At 37.4% G+C, this 16407-nt stretch overlaps 1 protein-coding gene across 13 annotated transcripts in view; it reads right to left on the bottom strand.

Annotated features, from left to right (window-relative positions):
- The window catches only part of CCDC30 (coiled-coil domain containing 30), a 189862-nt gene that overhangs the window by 161647 nt on the left and 11808 nt on the right, over positions 1-16407 (bottom strand). For 8 of the 13 annotated variants that reach the window (XM_050797836.1, XM_050797874.1, XM_050797913.1 and 5 more), the window contains 2 exons: positions 7679-7832; positions 234-305 (listed from right to left, as the gene is read on the bottom strand). In XM_050797836.1, the coding sequence (XP_050653793.1) occupies positions 234-305; positions 7679-7832 (226 nt within the window). Of the gene's footprint in view, positions 1-233; positions 306-7678; positions 7833-10245; positions 10352-16407 lie in introns of those variants that run through there. The other 5 variants (XM_050797818.1, XM_050797856.1, XM_050797901.1 and 2 more) reach the window with 1 other exon arrangement.

The following is a 16407-nucleotide window of genomic DNA, read 5'->3' as shown; positions in this document are numbered from 1 at the left end:
GTATATTATATTATTTCTTAATGTATTATTATTAAATAATAATTTTTTAAAAAATTTATTCTTTTGAGATGGGGTCTTGCATTATTGCCCAGGCTGGAGTGCAGTGGCACAGACATGGCTCACTGCAACCTCCAACTCCTGGGCCCAAGCCTCCCAAGTCTTTGGGACTGCAGGCATGTACCACCATTCTTGGCTACTAAATAATAATTATTATATCTTCTAGAATGACTTACCATTTTCTTTCTGCTTTACCAAATTTTCCTTCAATTTGTCAATTTCTAGTTGAGCCTTCTTAAGCGCAGAATCTAAAAAAAGAAACAAAATATTTGTATAAGGAACAAATGATTCGTATAATAATCAAATTTCCAATGACTCTCTCTCTCTGGAACACTTTCTTTCACCTGGCTACTGCCCTGGAGTTTCTGCTTAAATGTCAGCTCCTCAGGGAATTTTCCCAGACTTCCCTCTTAGAGTTCCTACTGCACCCTATATTTAGCCCTATCCCTGCTTATCTGATCTCATAATTGTCTTTCCCTAATAGTTTCCTCCATCAGATTTCATGATTAAGAGGAATTTAAACCACTGTAAACAATGGGAAAAGCTGAAAGTTTTTAGGCATGGTACTACCAGTTTAGTGAAAAGAAACCACACCCAGAAAAAAGTAAAAAGAATTCCTGCAATCAGTCATATTTAGAATTTTGCCAATAGCTGCTAGAAATATCAAAATAACAAAATTTCAGGAAATAGCTTTTGATACTATGCGAGAATTGTATAAGGATGGCACAATGATATTTAGGAAGACATGACGCATTGGAGTCTATTGGATTTGGGTTCTCTACTTCAGGTTTTATCCCTTTGTCTCCTGTGGTCTCCTCATCACCAGCAATATTGCTGGTGGATCTCCTATATTATCAGAATGAAGAACCTCCCAGAAGTAAGAGACTAACATGAATTTTATAACAGGTCACTTCTAACCACAGAGTGAGTTCATCAGCACAATTGTGAAGGTTTTATTATTACATCTGTTAACACTCAGTTCTTTAGAGTAAATCCCAGGATAACCTACCAGATTCACCTAAAACTGTATTCCTAACTATAGCAATACTATTACTATTACTGTTACCATAGCAGCAACTATCAGTGCCAGATATATGTATCATCATAACAAAGCTGCAAAGTAGATATTCATGCTTCCATTTTATAGATGAGATAAACAAGACTCAGAAAAGTTAAGCAACTTGCTTAACATTACACAACTAGTAAACGGTATGACTGGGATGTGAACCTAGGTCTGTTTACACTGAGCCAGAGATGTAAAAATAGCTTCTGTTTTACTAAAAGAACAGTTTTCCAAATGTATTCCTCTATGGAAGAAGGAGAGAAAGTAAAGTGAGGGCAGGTGGAAAGGATATTCTACAAAGAGGGAATAACACGAGTAATACAGGAGGTAGCACAGAACAAAGGAGACGACATAGGAGGGAACACTGAGTAGTTCAGGAACTACATATAGTCTAATACTGCCCAGTCTGTAGTGCAGAGAATTAGGGAAGTGTGGGATATGAGCTGGATACATAGGCAGAGGCCAAACCAGAAAGACCTTATTTGCTACACAAGAGAGCTCAGAATTTATTACGTGAACAGGGGCTTCCAAACTGTATTCTGTGAACCTCAGAGTTCTGAAGAGGTACTTCAGGTGTTCTGAAAACATTTGACTTAATTGCTATTTGAAAAAAAATAACTATTTTTGGAATAGCACACATAGTGAAATATATTGCTCCAAATTTAAATAATATCGGACTACCAAATTTATTAACTTGTATGGTCAGGTTAGTTTCTGCCATGTTTGTGAAGATACTTGAAAACTATAGCTTTCTGGGGTTGGGCACAGTGGTTCACACCTATACAACACTTGGGAGGCTGAGGCATAAGGATTGCTTGAGGTCAGGAGTTTGAGACCAGCCTGGGCAAGTAAAACCCCCTTCTCTACAAAAGATTTAAAAATTAGCCAACTGTGGCACTACACGCCTACAGTCCTAGCTACTCATGAGACTGAGGCAGGAGGATCACTTGAACCCAGGAACTCAGTGAGTGAGTGATGATCATGCCACTGTACTCCAATCTGGGCAACAGAGTGAAACCCTATCTCTAAAAAAAGAAAGAAAGAAAAAAGAAAATTGTAGCTAGTTGTAGCTTTCCAATAGTCCTCTTAAACCAGTAATATTTCTAAAATTGTATTGGTTGTAACTTTTCTTGAGATCTCTCTATCAGATTAACAGTTTTACTTTCTTAGTCTATTTCTAAGTCTCTTTCTAAGTCTGGTTAGCATAGATTTAAAAAAAAAAACTTTTTTACTGATGGAAAATTTCATATATATACAAAAGTAGCTAGAACAGAGTTATGGTAATACCTACATCCATCACCCAGCTTTTAACAATCACCAACTCACGGTCAATCTTGTTTCTCTTATACCCTTACCTATTATATTAATTTTCTAATGTTGTATAACAAATTACCACAAACTTAGTGGCTTACAACAGCATCCATCTACTAGTTCACAGTTCTCTAGGTCAGGAGTCTGGGCATGGTGTGCCTGAGTTCTGTGATCAAAGTCTTACAAGGCTGAAATCAGGCTGTTGGCCAGGCTATGTTTCTCTCTGAAGGCTCTGGAGAAGAATTCATTTCCAATCTGATTCAGCTTGTTAGCTGAATTCAGTCCTTGAGGGTGTAAGACTGAGGTCCCCATCTCCTTGCTGACTGTCAGTTGGAGGTCTCTCTTGGCTCTTGGAGGCTGCCTGCATTCTTTGTCATGTGATCTTCTCCATCTTCAAAGTCATTATTTCTTTTTTTAAGTCATTAATGAGGAGTCTCCCTCATGTTAAATCCCTCTTGCACTTCAAATCTTTTTTGCCACGAAATGTCCTGACTCTTTCAAGAGCTCACCTGATTAGATCAGGCTCATGCAAGAAAATCTCCCTTCTTTAAAGTCAGTTGGTTTGGGACTATAACTACACTTACAAAATCTCTTCACAGCAGCATCTAGATTGTATTTTGTTGAATCACTGGGAAAAAATGTGTATATACCGGGGGTGGGGCTCTTGGAAGCCACCTTAGATTTTCACCTAATATACTTATTTCCCCCAGTTCTTATATTTTTAACAGCTTTATTGAGGTACAGTTTACATACCTTAAAAATTACTTATTTCAAGTGGACAATTCAATGGTTTTTAGTATATCTACAGGTATGCCACTATCACAATCTAATTTTAGAACATTTCCATCACCCTATTAAGAAAATCATACCCACTTAGTCCCAATTCTCATCCCTAGCCCTAGACAACTACTAATCTACTTTCCTTTTTTTTTTTTTTGAGACAGGGTATCACTATGTTGCTCAGGTTGGACTCAAACTCATAGGCTAGGTGATTCTTCTGCCTCAGCCTCCCAAGTGGCAAGTAGTTGGGGACATAGGCATGTGTTACTGTGCCCAGCTATGCCAATCTACTTCCTATCTCTATAGGATTGCCTTTTATGTGCATTTCATCTCAATGGAATCACACAATACATGATCTTTTGCATCTGACTTATTTCACTTAGCTTGTTTTTGAGATTCATCCATGTAGCAGGTATAAGTACTTCCTTCCTTTTTACTGGCAGATAGTATTATATCATATGAGTACCAGGAGTCCTCAAGATCACCCCCAGATTTGGTGATATGCTAAGAGGACTCACAAGACTCAACATATGTTCATACTCAAAGCTAAGATTTCCTACAGCAAAAAGATGAAGCAAAATCAAAAAGATGAAGCAAAGGGAAAGGATGCACAGGGCAAAAGCCAGAAGAAACCAGGAACAAGCTTCCAAGAGTCTGCTCCCAGTGGAGTCACACAGGATATGTCTCCAGCAGTAAACTGTGACAATACATGTAAAATGTTGTCTACCTGGGAAGCTCATGAAAGACTCAGCACCTAAGGTTTTGTTGAGGGCTGGTCACACACACACTTTCTGCCGAGCATATACCAAGACTCTTAAAGGAAAGCAGGTATTCTGCATGGACCACATTGTATAAACAGCTTAGGCACAGTGAGCCACTATTGGTTAAGGAATGGTGGAAACCCTCCCAAAATCCAAGTTCTCAGATGTCAACCAGATGCTTGTGACTGTTATAGCAGTCCTTTCTCTAAGGATAGCAGTGTTGGATGTGCTGTTAGCTACTTTCTGCCCAGTATGGATATACTGCATTTTGTTTATCAGTTCACCAATTGACAGACATTTGGGTTGTTTCTAACTCTTGGCTATTGTAACTAATAGTGCTATGAACATTTACATACAAGTCTGTGTTTCTCCTGGGTAGATAGCTAGGAATGGAATTTCTGGGTTGTGTTTAATATTTTGAGAAACTGTTAAATGTTTTCCAAAGTATCTTCACTATCTTACCTTCTTACCGGCAATGTACAAGGGTTTTAATGTTTCCACATCCTTGCCAACAATTGTCACTGTCTGTCTTGTTTAGCACAGCCATTCTAGTGAGTATGAAGTAGACTCTCATTGTGGTTTTGCTTTGCACTTCCCTAATAACTAATAGTATCGAACATCATTTTTTTAATCGACAAATAATAATTATATACGTTTATGGTGTACAATGTAATGTTTTGACATATGTTTATATTGTGGGGTGATTAAATCAAGTTCATTAACACATCCACCACGTCACATACCTATCAATTTTTGTGATGGGAGGTGCTGAGCATCTTTTCATGTGCCTGTTGGTCATTCACATATCTTCTTCCTGGAAATGTCTTTTCAAATCCTTTGCCCGTTTTTTTTCTTTAAGACAGGGTCTCACTCTGTCACCCAGGCTGGAAAGCAGTAACAATCATCGCCCACTGCAGCCTTAAACTCCTGGGCTCAAGCCATCCTTCCACCTCAGCCTCCCAAGTAGCTAGGACTACAGGCACATGTCATGACGCCCAGCCCCTTTGCTCATTTTTAAATGGGGCTGTCTTTTAATTATTAAATTGTAAGAATTTGTTACATATTCTGGATATAAGATCCATATCAAACACACGATTCACAAATATTTTCTTCTAGTCTGTGAGGTGTCTTTTCACTTTCTGATGGTATGTTTTGAAGTATAAAGGTTTTAAATTTTGATTTAGTCCAATGTATTAGTTTTTCTCTTCACTTTTGCTTTTGGTGTCATATTTAATGTATCACTGCTTAACCCAAGATCATGAAGATGTATTCCTTGTTTTCTTCTAATAGTTTTATAGTTTTAACTTACATTTAGCTCTGCGATCCATTTTGAATTAATTTTTGTGTAGCTGTAAGGTAGAGACCTGTATTATTTTGAAGCAAATCCTAGACATCATTTCATTCACTTATGAATGTTTCACTATATATCTCTAAAAAATAAGAACTATTTTTAAACAAAAAATTAATTTAACAAAAATTTAACAATTCTTTAATTCATATGTCTAGCAAGTGTTCAAATTTCAAATTGTTTTATAAATGTTAAAAATTTGAATCAGGATTCAATAAAGGCCACACATCATAATTGGTTAATAAGTCTCTTAAATCTTTAAAAATTCATCTTTTTTCTTGATATTCATTTGTCAAGGAATAAATATTTTATATGAATTCTTTTTCATTCTTGAAAAAATTATCATTGAAAAAATTTTTCATTTTCATCCAAATTTTATGATGTGATAGTGAGCTAAAGAATAAACTAAAGAGAGCTAAAGGGATTTATTTTTAAAAAGAGTTTGTTGAAAGAAACAAGCTAATACTTGGGAAACACTGTCATATTACACATGCCTAGCTACAAATTCTGCTGTAAGTGGATGACTCGGGAAGTTACAGACGGTGCACACATTGATACTGCACACAACATTCCAAAAGGACTTGCTAATTCAGCTTCCCAAAAGTCCTAACAGACTCACTGTAGAGGTGGCTTTCAATTGATACGTTTGGGATTTACCCTATAGAGCAACTGCTGATAAAAGAGATTGCTATGTGATTGTGTTCTGTTGTGTCCAAATGTAGCCACTATGGGTGCTGAATATCCTGCTTTTCCTTTTTCCTCTTGTATTGCAAGCAGCAAATATTGCTTCTCATCACGCTCATGTGGCCAAATTTATTTTCTTTTTAAATTGTGTTTACTGATAAATACATTGCATACAGTAAAATTCACCCTTTTAAGTGTATAGTTTGATGAATTCTGACAAATATGTACAATTGTATATCCACCAACCCAAACAGGATATGGAACATTTCCATCATTCTGAAAAGTTATTTGTGTCCACTGTTTAAAATGTATTTATAAAAAATTTACATCCTGATATTCTGTTTTTTTATTATTTGTTATTAATCACACAGTTTGGCGTAATCATTATTGTTTTATACATTTAACATTTTTAATGTTTATGATTCTCAAGTAACCTATATATTGTATTTGTAAAAGAATCAGTCACGGATTAAAAATATAGAAAGGAGATAATTATAATTTAAAAATTTTATACTAAATTCTAGATAAAGCAAAGATGTAAATATAAACAATAAAAGTACCCCCCCCAAAACCAGGGTAAATATCTTCAATAATCTTGTAGTGAAGAAAAGGCTTTAAACATGAAAACTCAGAAGGCATAAAGAATAATTCACTTAAACCCAACTTGATCAATATTAGCATTTATGGTAAAAAAAAATAACAACAACAACATAACATTTATAACCAACAAAAGGCTGATATCCACAATATATAAAGAACTCCCACAAATAAATAAAATAGGAAAAATATACAAGAGACTTGAGCAGGAACTTCACAAAGTTGTATATCCAAATGAGTAACAACAACAACAAACATACAAAAAGATTTTCAACTTAATTAGCAGTCAGGGAATACCAATTAAAGCAACACTTAAATACCACTATACACTCAACATAAAAGGTGAAGTGAATAAGACCGATAGTACCAAGTATTGAAAACTAAGGTGGAGGAACTAAAATCCCACATACAACTGAAGAAAGCTTAAATTAGTATAACTACCTTGGAAGACCAAAGTAGAACCTGCCCATAACCCTTGGATTCAGTAATTCTACTCTTACCACAATCAGAAATGTGTAATAAGCACACTGAGACATATACCAAAATGTTTATAGCAGCAATATTTATAATAGACAAAAACTGACAACACAATTGTCCATCAGTAGAACGGATAGATTGTAGTATGTTTATTAATGAAATATTATAAACAGCAGAGTGAACAAACAACTGCTACATATAATAAAATGAATGAATCTTGTAAGACTGAGCAGGAGAAGCAAACCATAGAAGGCATACTGCGTGTAGTCAAACACAGAAACTGCATTCAAAGTCAGGACAGTAGTTACTCTGAAGGAGGAGGAAGGATGTAGAGACAGAGAGAAGGAACACAGCGGGCTTCTGAGAGGCTGGGAATTTCTTGTGGTGAGTGGTAAACACTTATGAGTTGTGAACTTTTGGTAGATATGTTTGGGCTTTGACAAAAATTCCTAGCAGGGTAGAAAATGAGGCTGTTCATCACTTCTATGTGTTTATCTTAAAGACTTTTTTCTCAGTGGTTTTTTTCTCATGTTCCACCCTGAGATGAGATCAGTACAGTTAAAGCATGATCAGAAATGGTCATCTGAAACCACAGCTTACCTAATTTACACTGTTCTTTCTCCTTCACTTGTAGTTCATCAGTGAGTCTTTGAATCTCTTCATGGGCCACCCCTAACTTCTTTGCTACTTGTTCCATTCCTTTTCCTAGGTAGTTTTGTGATGTTTTGTCTTTTTCCAGGTCTTCATTATGAGACTGAAATAAAACTTCTGTTAGTAATAAAACAAAGAGCAAATGTACTCTCATGACATTTTGCTATTTTCTATTAATGTTTTAAAGAAAATTAGCAAACAATATCTATGTGTATTTCCGTGTGTGTGTGTGTGTGTGTGTGTGTGTGTGTGTGTGTGTATTTCTTTCCTTAGGTTGAACCAAACAAAACTGGTAATATTTGATTGTTTTTACTTATAAACATGCGGTTTCATATGGTTCAACCTAACATCCAAGAGATATAAGCGTATTGTTATATTTCTTTGCAGTATTTTTTATTCATATACATTTTTACATAGTCATAATACTAATACATGTACAAGTTTCTGTCTGGCTTTTTAAATTTAACATTATACAGGAACACTTCTCTGTAAATTCCTGTACAGATTTTGTAATGACAATTTTTTTTTTTTTTTTAGATGGAGCCTTGCCCAGTCACCCAGGTTAGAGTGCAATGATGCAATCTCAGCTTACTGTAACCTCCGCCTCCCAGGTTCAAGCGATTCTCCTACCTCAGACTCCCAAGTAGCTGGGATTACAGGCACGCACCACCACGACCAGCTCATTTTTTGTATCTTTAGTAGAGACGTGATTTCACTATGTTAGCCAAGCTAATCTCGAACTCCTGACCTCATGATCTGCCCACCTTGGCCTTCCAAAGTGCTGAGATTACAGGCATGAGCCACTGCGCCCAGCTTGTAATGATAATTTTTAAAGGCTGTATTGTGTTCCAGCATGGCTATAATATAATTTCTGTCTCACTTAAAAATTTGGATAGCTTCCGATTTTTGCCATTGAAAATAATACTGTGATGTATAGTTTAATCTTGGGTTACCTCCCATGCTTAAATTCATAGTGTACACTTTATTCACCAGACTTACCTATTAATAACATTTCTCTAGATCAAAAACATTAAATTCCATGAACAGAATTGAATATATTTAAAATAATGTACTATATACTCTAAAGAACTCCTTAAAAGGTGAACTACAAACATATTTGTAAATAAAAAATATGTATAGTCCCAAGGTGATTTTTTTTTTTTTTTTTTGAGATAAGGTTTTGCTCTGTCGCCCAGGCTGGAGTGCAGTGACATAATCTCAGTTCACTGCAACCTACACCTCCCAAATTCAAGTAATTCTCCTGCCTCAGTCTCCCTAGTAGCTGGGATTACAGGTGTGCATCATGATGCCTGGCTAATTTATGTATTTTTTAGTAAAGACAGAGTTTCACCATGTTGGCCAGACAGGTCTTGAACTCCTGACCTCTGGTAATCTGTCTGCTTCGGACTCCCAAAGTGCTGGGATTATAGGTATGAGCCACTGCACCTGGCCTAGTCTCATGGTGATTTTTAAAAGCACATAACATACATAGATTGTTTAAATTTTAATACATTCAATAAAAATCAGCTATGATGTTAAATGAGTGATTTTTTCCTCCTCAAATTTTTGTGATGTGTTCATAATACTTTTATGCATAATTTGATAATTTTTACAACATGACTTTTTTTTTAAAGAAATGAGGTCATGCTCTGTCACCCAGGCTAGAGTGCAGTGGCGTGACCATAGCTCACTGCAGCCTCCAACTCCTGGGCTCAAGCAATCCTCCCACCTCAGCCTCCCATGTAACTGGGACTATAGGCACATACCACCACATCCAGCTAAATTTTTTTATTTTTCATAGAAACTGAGTCTCACTATGTTGCCCAGGCTGGTCTTGAACTCCTGGCCTCAGGTCATCCTCCAGTTTTGGTCTCCCAAAGTGCTGGGATTATAGGCATGAGCCACCACATCTGGCCATGAATCTATACATTTTCATATATTGAAACAAAATACTTCCAAGGTAAAAGCTGATTTGTAATTAGCCACAATTATGAAGTAAAGGATTATAATTTCTTTTTTTAACCTCACTTAGATTTTTTTAGACTGTTACACAGGTTCTTTTTTTTTTTTTTTTTGAAACGGAGTCTCACTCTGTCGCCCAGGCTGGAGTGCAGTGGCGTGATCTCGGCTCACTGCAAGCTCTGCCTCCCGGGTTCACGCCATTCTCCTGCCTCAGCCTCCCAAGTAGCTGGGACTACAGGTGCCTGCCACCACGCCCGGCTAATTTTTTTTTTTTTTTTTTTTGTATTTTTAGTAGAGACGAGGTTTCACTGTGTTAGCCAGGATGGTCTTGATCTCCTGACCTCGTGATCCGCCTGCCTCGGCCTCCCAAAGTGCTGGGATTATAGGCTTGAGCCACCGCGCCCGGCCTGTTACACAGGTTCTTGATGTTCTCTTTGTAGAGACTGGTGGATTTGTTCCAATTTCTTCTTAACAAAATTCAACATATAAATGAAATGTACATAAATCAGTCTTTGTGAACAAAAATGTCATTTTGGCTGGGTGTGGTGGCTTACCTGTAATCCCAGCATTTTGGGAGGACAAGACAGGAGGATTACTTGAGCCCAGGAGGTTGAGGCTGTAGTGAGAGGAGATCGTGCTACTGCACTCCGGCACTCCAACCTGGACAAGAAAAACAGAGAGAGAGAAAATGTTTAAATCTTCAACTAAAGTATAAAAATGAATGATAAATTTTAGCAAGATTGCTAGATATAAGGTCAATATATAAAAATATTATAATTTAAAATACCAGTGACAAATAAGTAGAAAATTAATTTTTTAAAAAATATAGCATTTATTAATAGCATCTAAAAATATGAAGTACCTCGGAATAAATCTAAGAAAAATGTGCAAGATCTTTGAGGGGAAAATTATAAAAATGTACCTACATACATTAGTAAATTAATAGATATTTCATAATCACAGATATCTAGCAAACAATTTGAGTTTATATATGGCATGAGATAAATTTATTGCAAGCTCTAAAATTTCATGTATGGACTTGGCATCTTTCAGCCTCACAGAAGCCCCAAAAAAGCCTAGCCATCAGTTACTTGGCCAGAGTATGTCCCCCATCCAGAGAGAAAGAGTCTCCATCTGGCCAGTCCTCTATCAGCTGGAGCAGCTGTACTCCACCCAGTCCTCAAACTAATGGGTTTCACTTCCCTGCCAGCCCATGGAATTTTTCAGAGAAGCCAATCACATATTCCCAGGGGAACCAGGAGGCACCTCATCTTCTTGTCACTACAAAGCCTGCCTCCCATACCCTCTACGAGTTCATTCTATTCCTGAGAGTAACCCCTTGTGGCCCTGCATAGCATAGCATATCTATCCTCTTCCCATAGGCTGTGAATATATGTGACTAATAAACTGTTATCAATCTCATTTCTGTCTAGTGTCAGGTGTTATGTATTTGGCTATCCTGTGGTATTGAGGGCAGGCATTCCTCACCAATGGGAAACAGAACTTCGATCAGGATTTGGGGAGCTTTTTTTTTTTTTTTAGCATATGTCTATATCTAATTGTTCCATTTGTTGAAAAGGTTATCCTTTTCTCATTGAATTACCTTGTCACCTTTGTTGAAAATCTGTTGATGGTGTACTTGTGGGCTTATCTCTGAACTCTCTATTGAGAGTTCCATTGATCTATAGATCTATCTGAATGCCAAGAATGCATTTTCTTTTTTTGAGATGGAGTCTCACTCTTTAGCCCAGGCTGGAGTGCAGTGGTACAATCTCGGCTCACTGCAACCTCCACCTCCCATGTTCAAGCGATTCTCCTGCGTCAGCCTCCTGAATAGCTAGGATTACAGGCACTCACAACCATGCCTGACTAATTTTTGTCTTTTTAGTATAGACGGGGTTTCACCATGTTGGCTAGGCTGGTCGTGAACTGCTGCCCTCCGTTGATCTGCCCACCTTGGCCTCCCAAAATGCTGGGATTACAGCTGTGAAACATTGCATCCAGCCCAGGAGTATATTTTATTGATTGCTACAGCTTTATGGTTAAGTCTCGAAACCAGGAAGTGTTAGTCCTCCAACTTTGTTCTTTTTCAGTTTTTTGACTAGTCTAGGACCTTGCATGTCCACATCAATTTTAGAATCACTTTGTCAGTTTCTACACATAAAAAAAGTGACTCTGCTAATTATTTTATGCTCAGGCTCTTTACAACATTAGTTAAAACAAAATATTAGCTTTAAGCAAATTGGGAATGTAACACAAATGTTACAGGCCATATTTTATCATAAAATGAGTATCTGGGGTTTTGTTTGTTTGTTTGTTTTTGTTTTGTTTTGTTCTGTTGTTTGAGACAGGGTCTCGCTCCATTCCCCAGGCTGGAGTGCAGTGATGCAATCATGGCTCACCACAGCCTCGACCTCCCAGGCTCAGGTGATCCTCCCACCTCTGCCTCCCGAATAACTGAGACTACAGGTGCATGCCACCATGCCTGGTTAATTTTTGTACTTTTTGTAGAGATGGGGTTTGCCATGTTGCCCTGGTTGGTCTCAAATTCCTAGGTTCAAGCAATATACCTCCCTTGGCCTCCCAAAGTGCTGGGATTACAGGCGTGAGCCACCGTGCATGGCTGGAGAATCTGTGTTAATACTTTCTGGCTATTATTAGAAAACTATGATCTAAAAGTGATTGAGTAGATGGCATTAGAGTCATCCAAGATTTCATCCACCATTCTCAATTTGTTTTACAGATTCCTTTTCATTAATAACTTAGTTCATCTTCCCTTCACCATTTACACTCTGAGCCTTGTTTTCGTTCTTATTCTTTATTACTGCAAAACTACCCCTAAGTTTCCCACTTCCAATCTGGTCCCTATGTAATCCATCCCCCTACTGTTGCTAGAGTAATTTTTCTAAAACATGAATCAGATCATGTTAACTGCCCTCTTAAAATGATTTAGTGATTCTCTAGATCTTTTATATAAAGTCAATAATTCATATATTCAAAAATATTTTTATGCCTTTAGCATAATCCAGGAACATCAAGCATAGCCCAGGTGTCAAATCCAAACGCCTTAGTTTAGCATATGGTTTCACCATGATGTGGTTCCTGAAAATATCTCCAGCCAGGTCAGGCGCAGTGGCTCAAGCCTGTAATCCTAGCACTTTGGGAGGCCGAGACGGGCGGATCACGAGGTCAGGAGATCGAGACCATCCTGGCTAATATGGTGAAACCCCGTCTCTACTAAAAAATACAAAAAACTAGCCGGGCGAGGTGGCGGGCGCCTGTAGTCCCAGCTACTCGGGAGGCTGAGGCAGGAGAATGGCGTAAACCCAGGAGGCGAAGCTTGCAGTGAGCCGAGATCCGGCCACTGCACTCCAGCCTGGGCGGCAGAGCAAGACTCCGTCTCAAAAAAAAAAAAAGAAAAGAAAAGAAAAGAAAATATCTCCAGCCACATTTCTTCTTAGCATTCACTCATGTGAACTAGTATGTATTATCGACTCTGTTCCCTTTGCCAGGAATGCCTTTCCCAGCTTCTTAATCTAGCTAGCACCTTTCAAAACACAACTCAATACAATCTCCTTTGGAAGCCTTTTCTGGTCACCCTACCCATTATGTCTATCTCATCACCTCCCCTGAATTTTCCTAGTGTTCTCTGCTTTCCCTTAGCACAGGACTATCCACACTGAACTACAACCACTGGCTTATCTCTTTCCTTCATAGTTTACAGATTTATTTCAAGTTCAGATTAAGTCTAATTTGAAGAATGTGGGATGAATAGGATTCATGTACAAACTGAGGCTTACTGGTAGTCCAAATCATTAACATGCTAGGGAAAATTGTATAGGAACTTCTGCATTATAATGACATCATTCTCCTATTATCAATCATCATGAGCTAATTTATATTGCAAAACCCCATGGCCTGTAATCCCAGCACTTTGGGAAGCCAAGGCAAGCGGATCATGAGGTCAAGAGATCAAGACCATCCTGGCCAACATGGTGAAACCCTGTTTTTACTAAAAATACAAAAATTAGCCAGGCATGGTGGCGTGCATCTGTAGTCCTAGCTACTAGGGAGGCTGAGGCAGGAGAATTCCTTGAAGCCGGGATGCAGAGGTTGCAGTGAGCCAAGATTGTGCCACCGCGCTCCAGCCTGGGTGAAAGAGTGAGACTCTGTCTCAAAAAAACAAAAAAACAAAACAAAGAAAAACACATGTTGGCAGAAGGACATACAGCATCTTATGTTTCTTGCAGTGTGGCAGATTAGAACCCTTGAACAACCTTCCTACTGAGAATTACCAGAAATGCTGGAAGAAATTTTCCAGAAGCTTTGTAGAGGAAAAAAAAAAAAGTTGGAATTAAAGAAAACTCTTAAAATGCAACCATTATGCAAACAAAAATATAACATAAACTTTAACTCATCAGAAGAAAATTCAGTCTACCCAGTAGAAAGCAACAAAGGAAAAAATGAGGGTACAATACATATGTAACATGTCCTATGATTAACTCAATTTTCTCTGCACCTGAGGCAAAAAAAAAACCAAACAAACAAACAAAAAAACTGCCATCTTGTAAAAGGAATTTCTAAAGCGAAAAAGGAAAATGATCCCGAATGGAATATCTGAGATGCAAGGAAAAATGCTGAGGTAAAGAAAATAATAAATGTGTGGTAAATATAATCACTGACCATGTATAATAATATGTATAATAATAGCACCTAATATTTTAATCTTTTTTTTTTTTTGAGACAGAGTTTCACTCTTGTTGCCCAGGCTGGAGTACAATGGCACGATCTCCGCTCACCACAACCTCTGCCTCCCAGGTTCAAGCGATTCTCCTGCCTCAGCCTCCCAAGTAGCTGGGATTACAGGCATGCACCACCACGCCAGGCTAATTTTGTATTTTTAGTAGAGACAGGGTTTTTCCATGTTGGTCAAGCTGGTCTCATACTCACCACCTCCGGTGATCCACCCGCCTCAGCCTCCCAAAGAGCTGGGATTATAGGTGTAAGCCACTACGCCCGGCCTAATAACACCTAAGTGTGTAGTTACACAAATATAGAATATTCTAAAGGGGTTCTATCTGTATTTTCCTTTGAAGTTTTGAAGTACTTAATATTTTCTAAGTCCTTAATATGCTAGTGAAGGAGTTAAAAATATACCACTCTGGTGTATTGACTATTTTGAGTTAAACACACTTGAAAAACAGCAGGTGCAAGATCATTCTGATCTTCCTTCTATTTCTTAAAAGCAGGAGATGAAATTCCCATGTTGAAAAATGCCCTCCCTTTGCTAGAAGGAAAGCAACACTCTTATAATTAAGGATGGGAAGTTGAGGCCAAGAGAATTCTGTACAGACCTTGTTAAAGTAACTCTTTTATCTTTTCAGCCTTTCCATATATTTAGTTGCTTTTTCACAACTTACTATTATCTGTCCAACTCAGTATATGAGAGATTGATTCTAATTGCTTCTTTGGGTCTTCATTTCCATTTATTTCCAATTTAAATATGTTTGTATGCTTTTCTCCTGTTAATCTGTCTTATATCAACTTAATTCTCAGGCCCAGCTGGGGGGAAAAAAAAAAAAAAAGACCTAAAGAGGAAGAGGTAAAGTTTTGCCTCCCCTAAACTAGGTACTTTACAAGCCAGGTACTGTGAGAGACACAAATCGCTAAAACTAGGACATGATCTCTACTCCAGAGGAGCTGACACAGATTATAATATAGAGTGGAAAGTGCTGTAATAAACACTAAAAAAAAAAAAATACCCTGCACTCTCACACACGTTTCAGACTATTTCAGAACACATACGTTTTAAAAAGACAGCCAGAAAATACACCTGAAACATTAGAAGTATCATACTTTTCTTGGGGTAGAAGATATAATTTTTTCCTTCTTTATACTTGTATGCATTTCTCAAATTTTATATAATATGTTAATTTCTAGAATTAGGGAAGAAGTTTTAAAATGATGTTCCCACAAAAGGAAAAACAACTCTGTTTGAGTTGGAGCTCTTTAAACTCATGTCTAAGCTATTTATTTTCCTTTTCATCATAACCATGAGAAAATGCTTCTCCTCCCTCTGTTAGGATACAAATATAGTTTGCATAATTTTCCACCTAAAAAAAACACATTTTCTTACATTTAGTCCATGGCTCATATTTTAATCCACATTAAAAGTCCAGGAAGTGAAAGAGCAATTAAGAGATCACCATTCTATCATGACTATAATCTGAGAAATCAACGGAAAACTCAGCTTTCCTCAAGTGTTGGCATCTGGCTCTAAACTTCTTTCCAGCTGTCTTACATTATCATACACTATGTTTCCCATAGGTATGATGATACGTAGCCACACATTTCTGGGACAGCCCTAATCTCTAATATTTTTTTCTATCAACATACCAGGTTTCAAATCAAGTCTCCCTATCTGTGGTTTAGGAAATATGGTCATGATATCCATGAACAGAGAAAAATCTACATAATAATTAGGTTTATACTGCTATGCTGAAACTGATGGCTAAGATGATTAAATGTTAACAGGAGATTACATTAAAACAAATTATTGGGTATTCTTTGAAAATAGTTTCCAGTTAATAAAACGGCTTCACAAAAAGCTACTTTTATGTGCATAGTAACAGGTAGAAAGCTAACGTGCTCCAGGCACTACATTAAGGACATCAAATATTTAATTGTCACCACAACCACATGGGACTATTATTCTC

This window comes from Macaca thibetana, chromosome 1 (assembly GCF_024542745.1).
Source record: "Macaca thibetana thibetana isolate TM-01 chromosome 1, ASM2454274v1, whole genome shotgun sequence".
NCBI lineage: Eukaryota > Metazoa > Chordata > Mammalia > Primates > Cercopithecidae > Macaca > Macaca thibetana.
The sequence above is the reverse complement of the archived record's forward strand: the minus strand, read 5'-3'. Positions and strand labels throughout refer to the sequence as shown.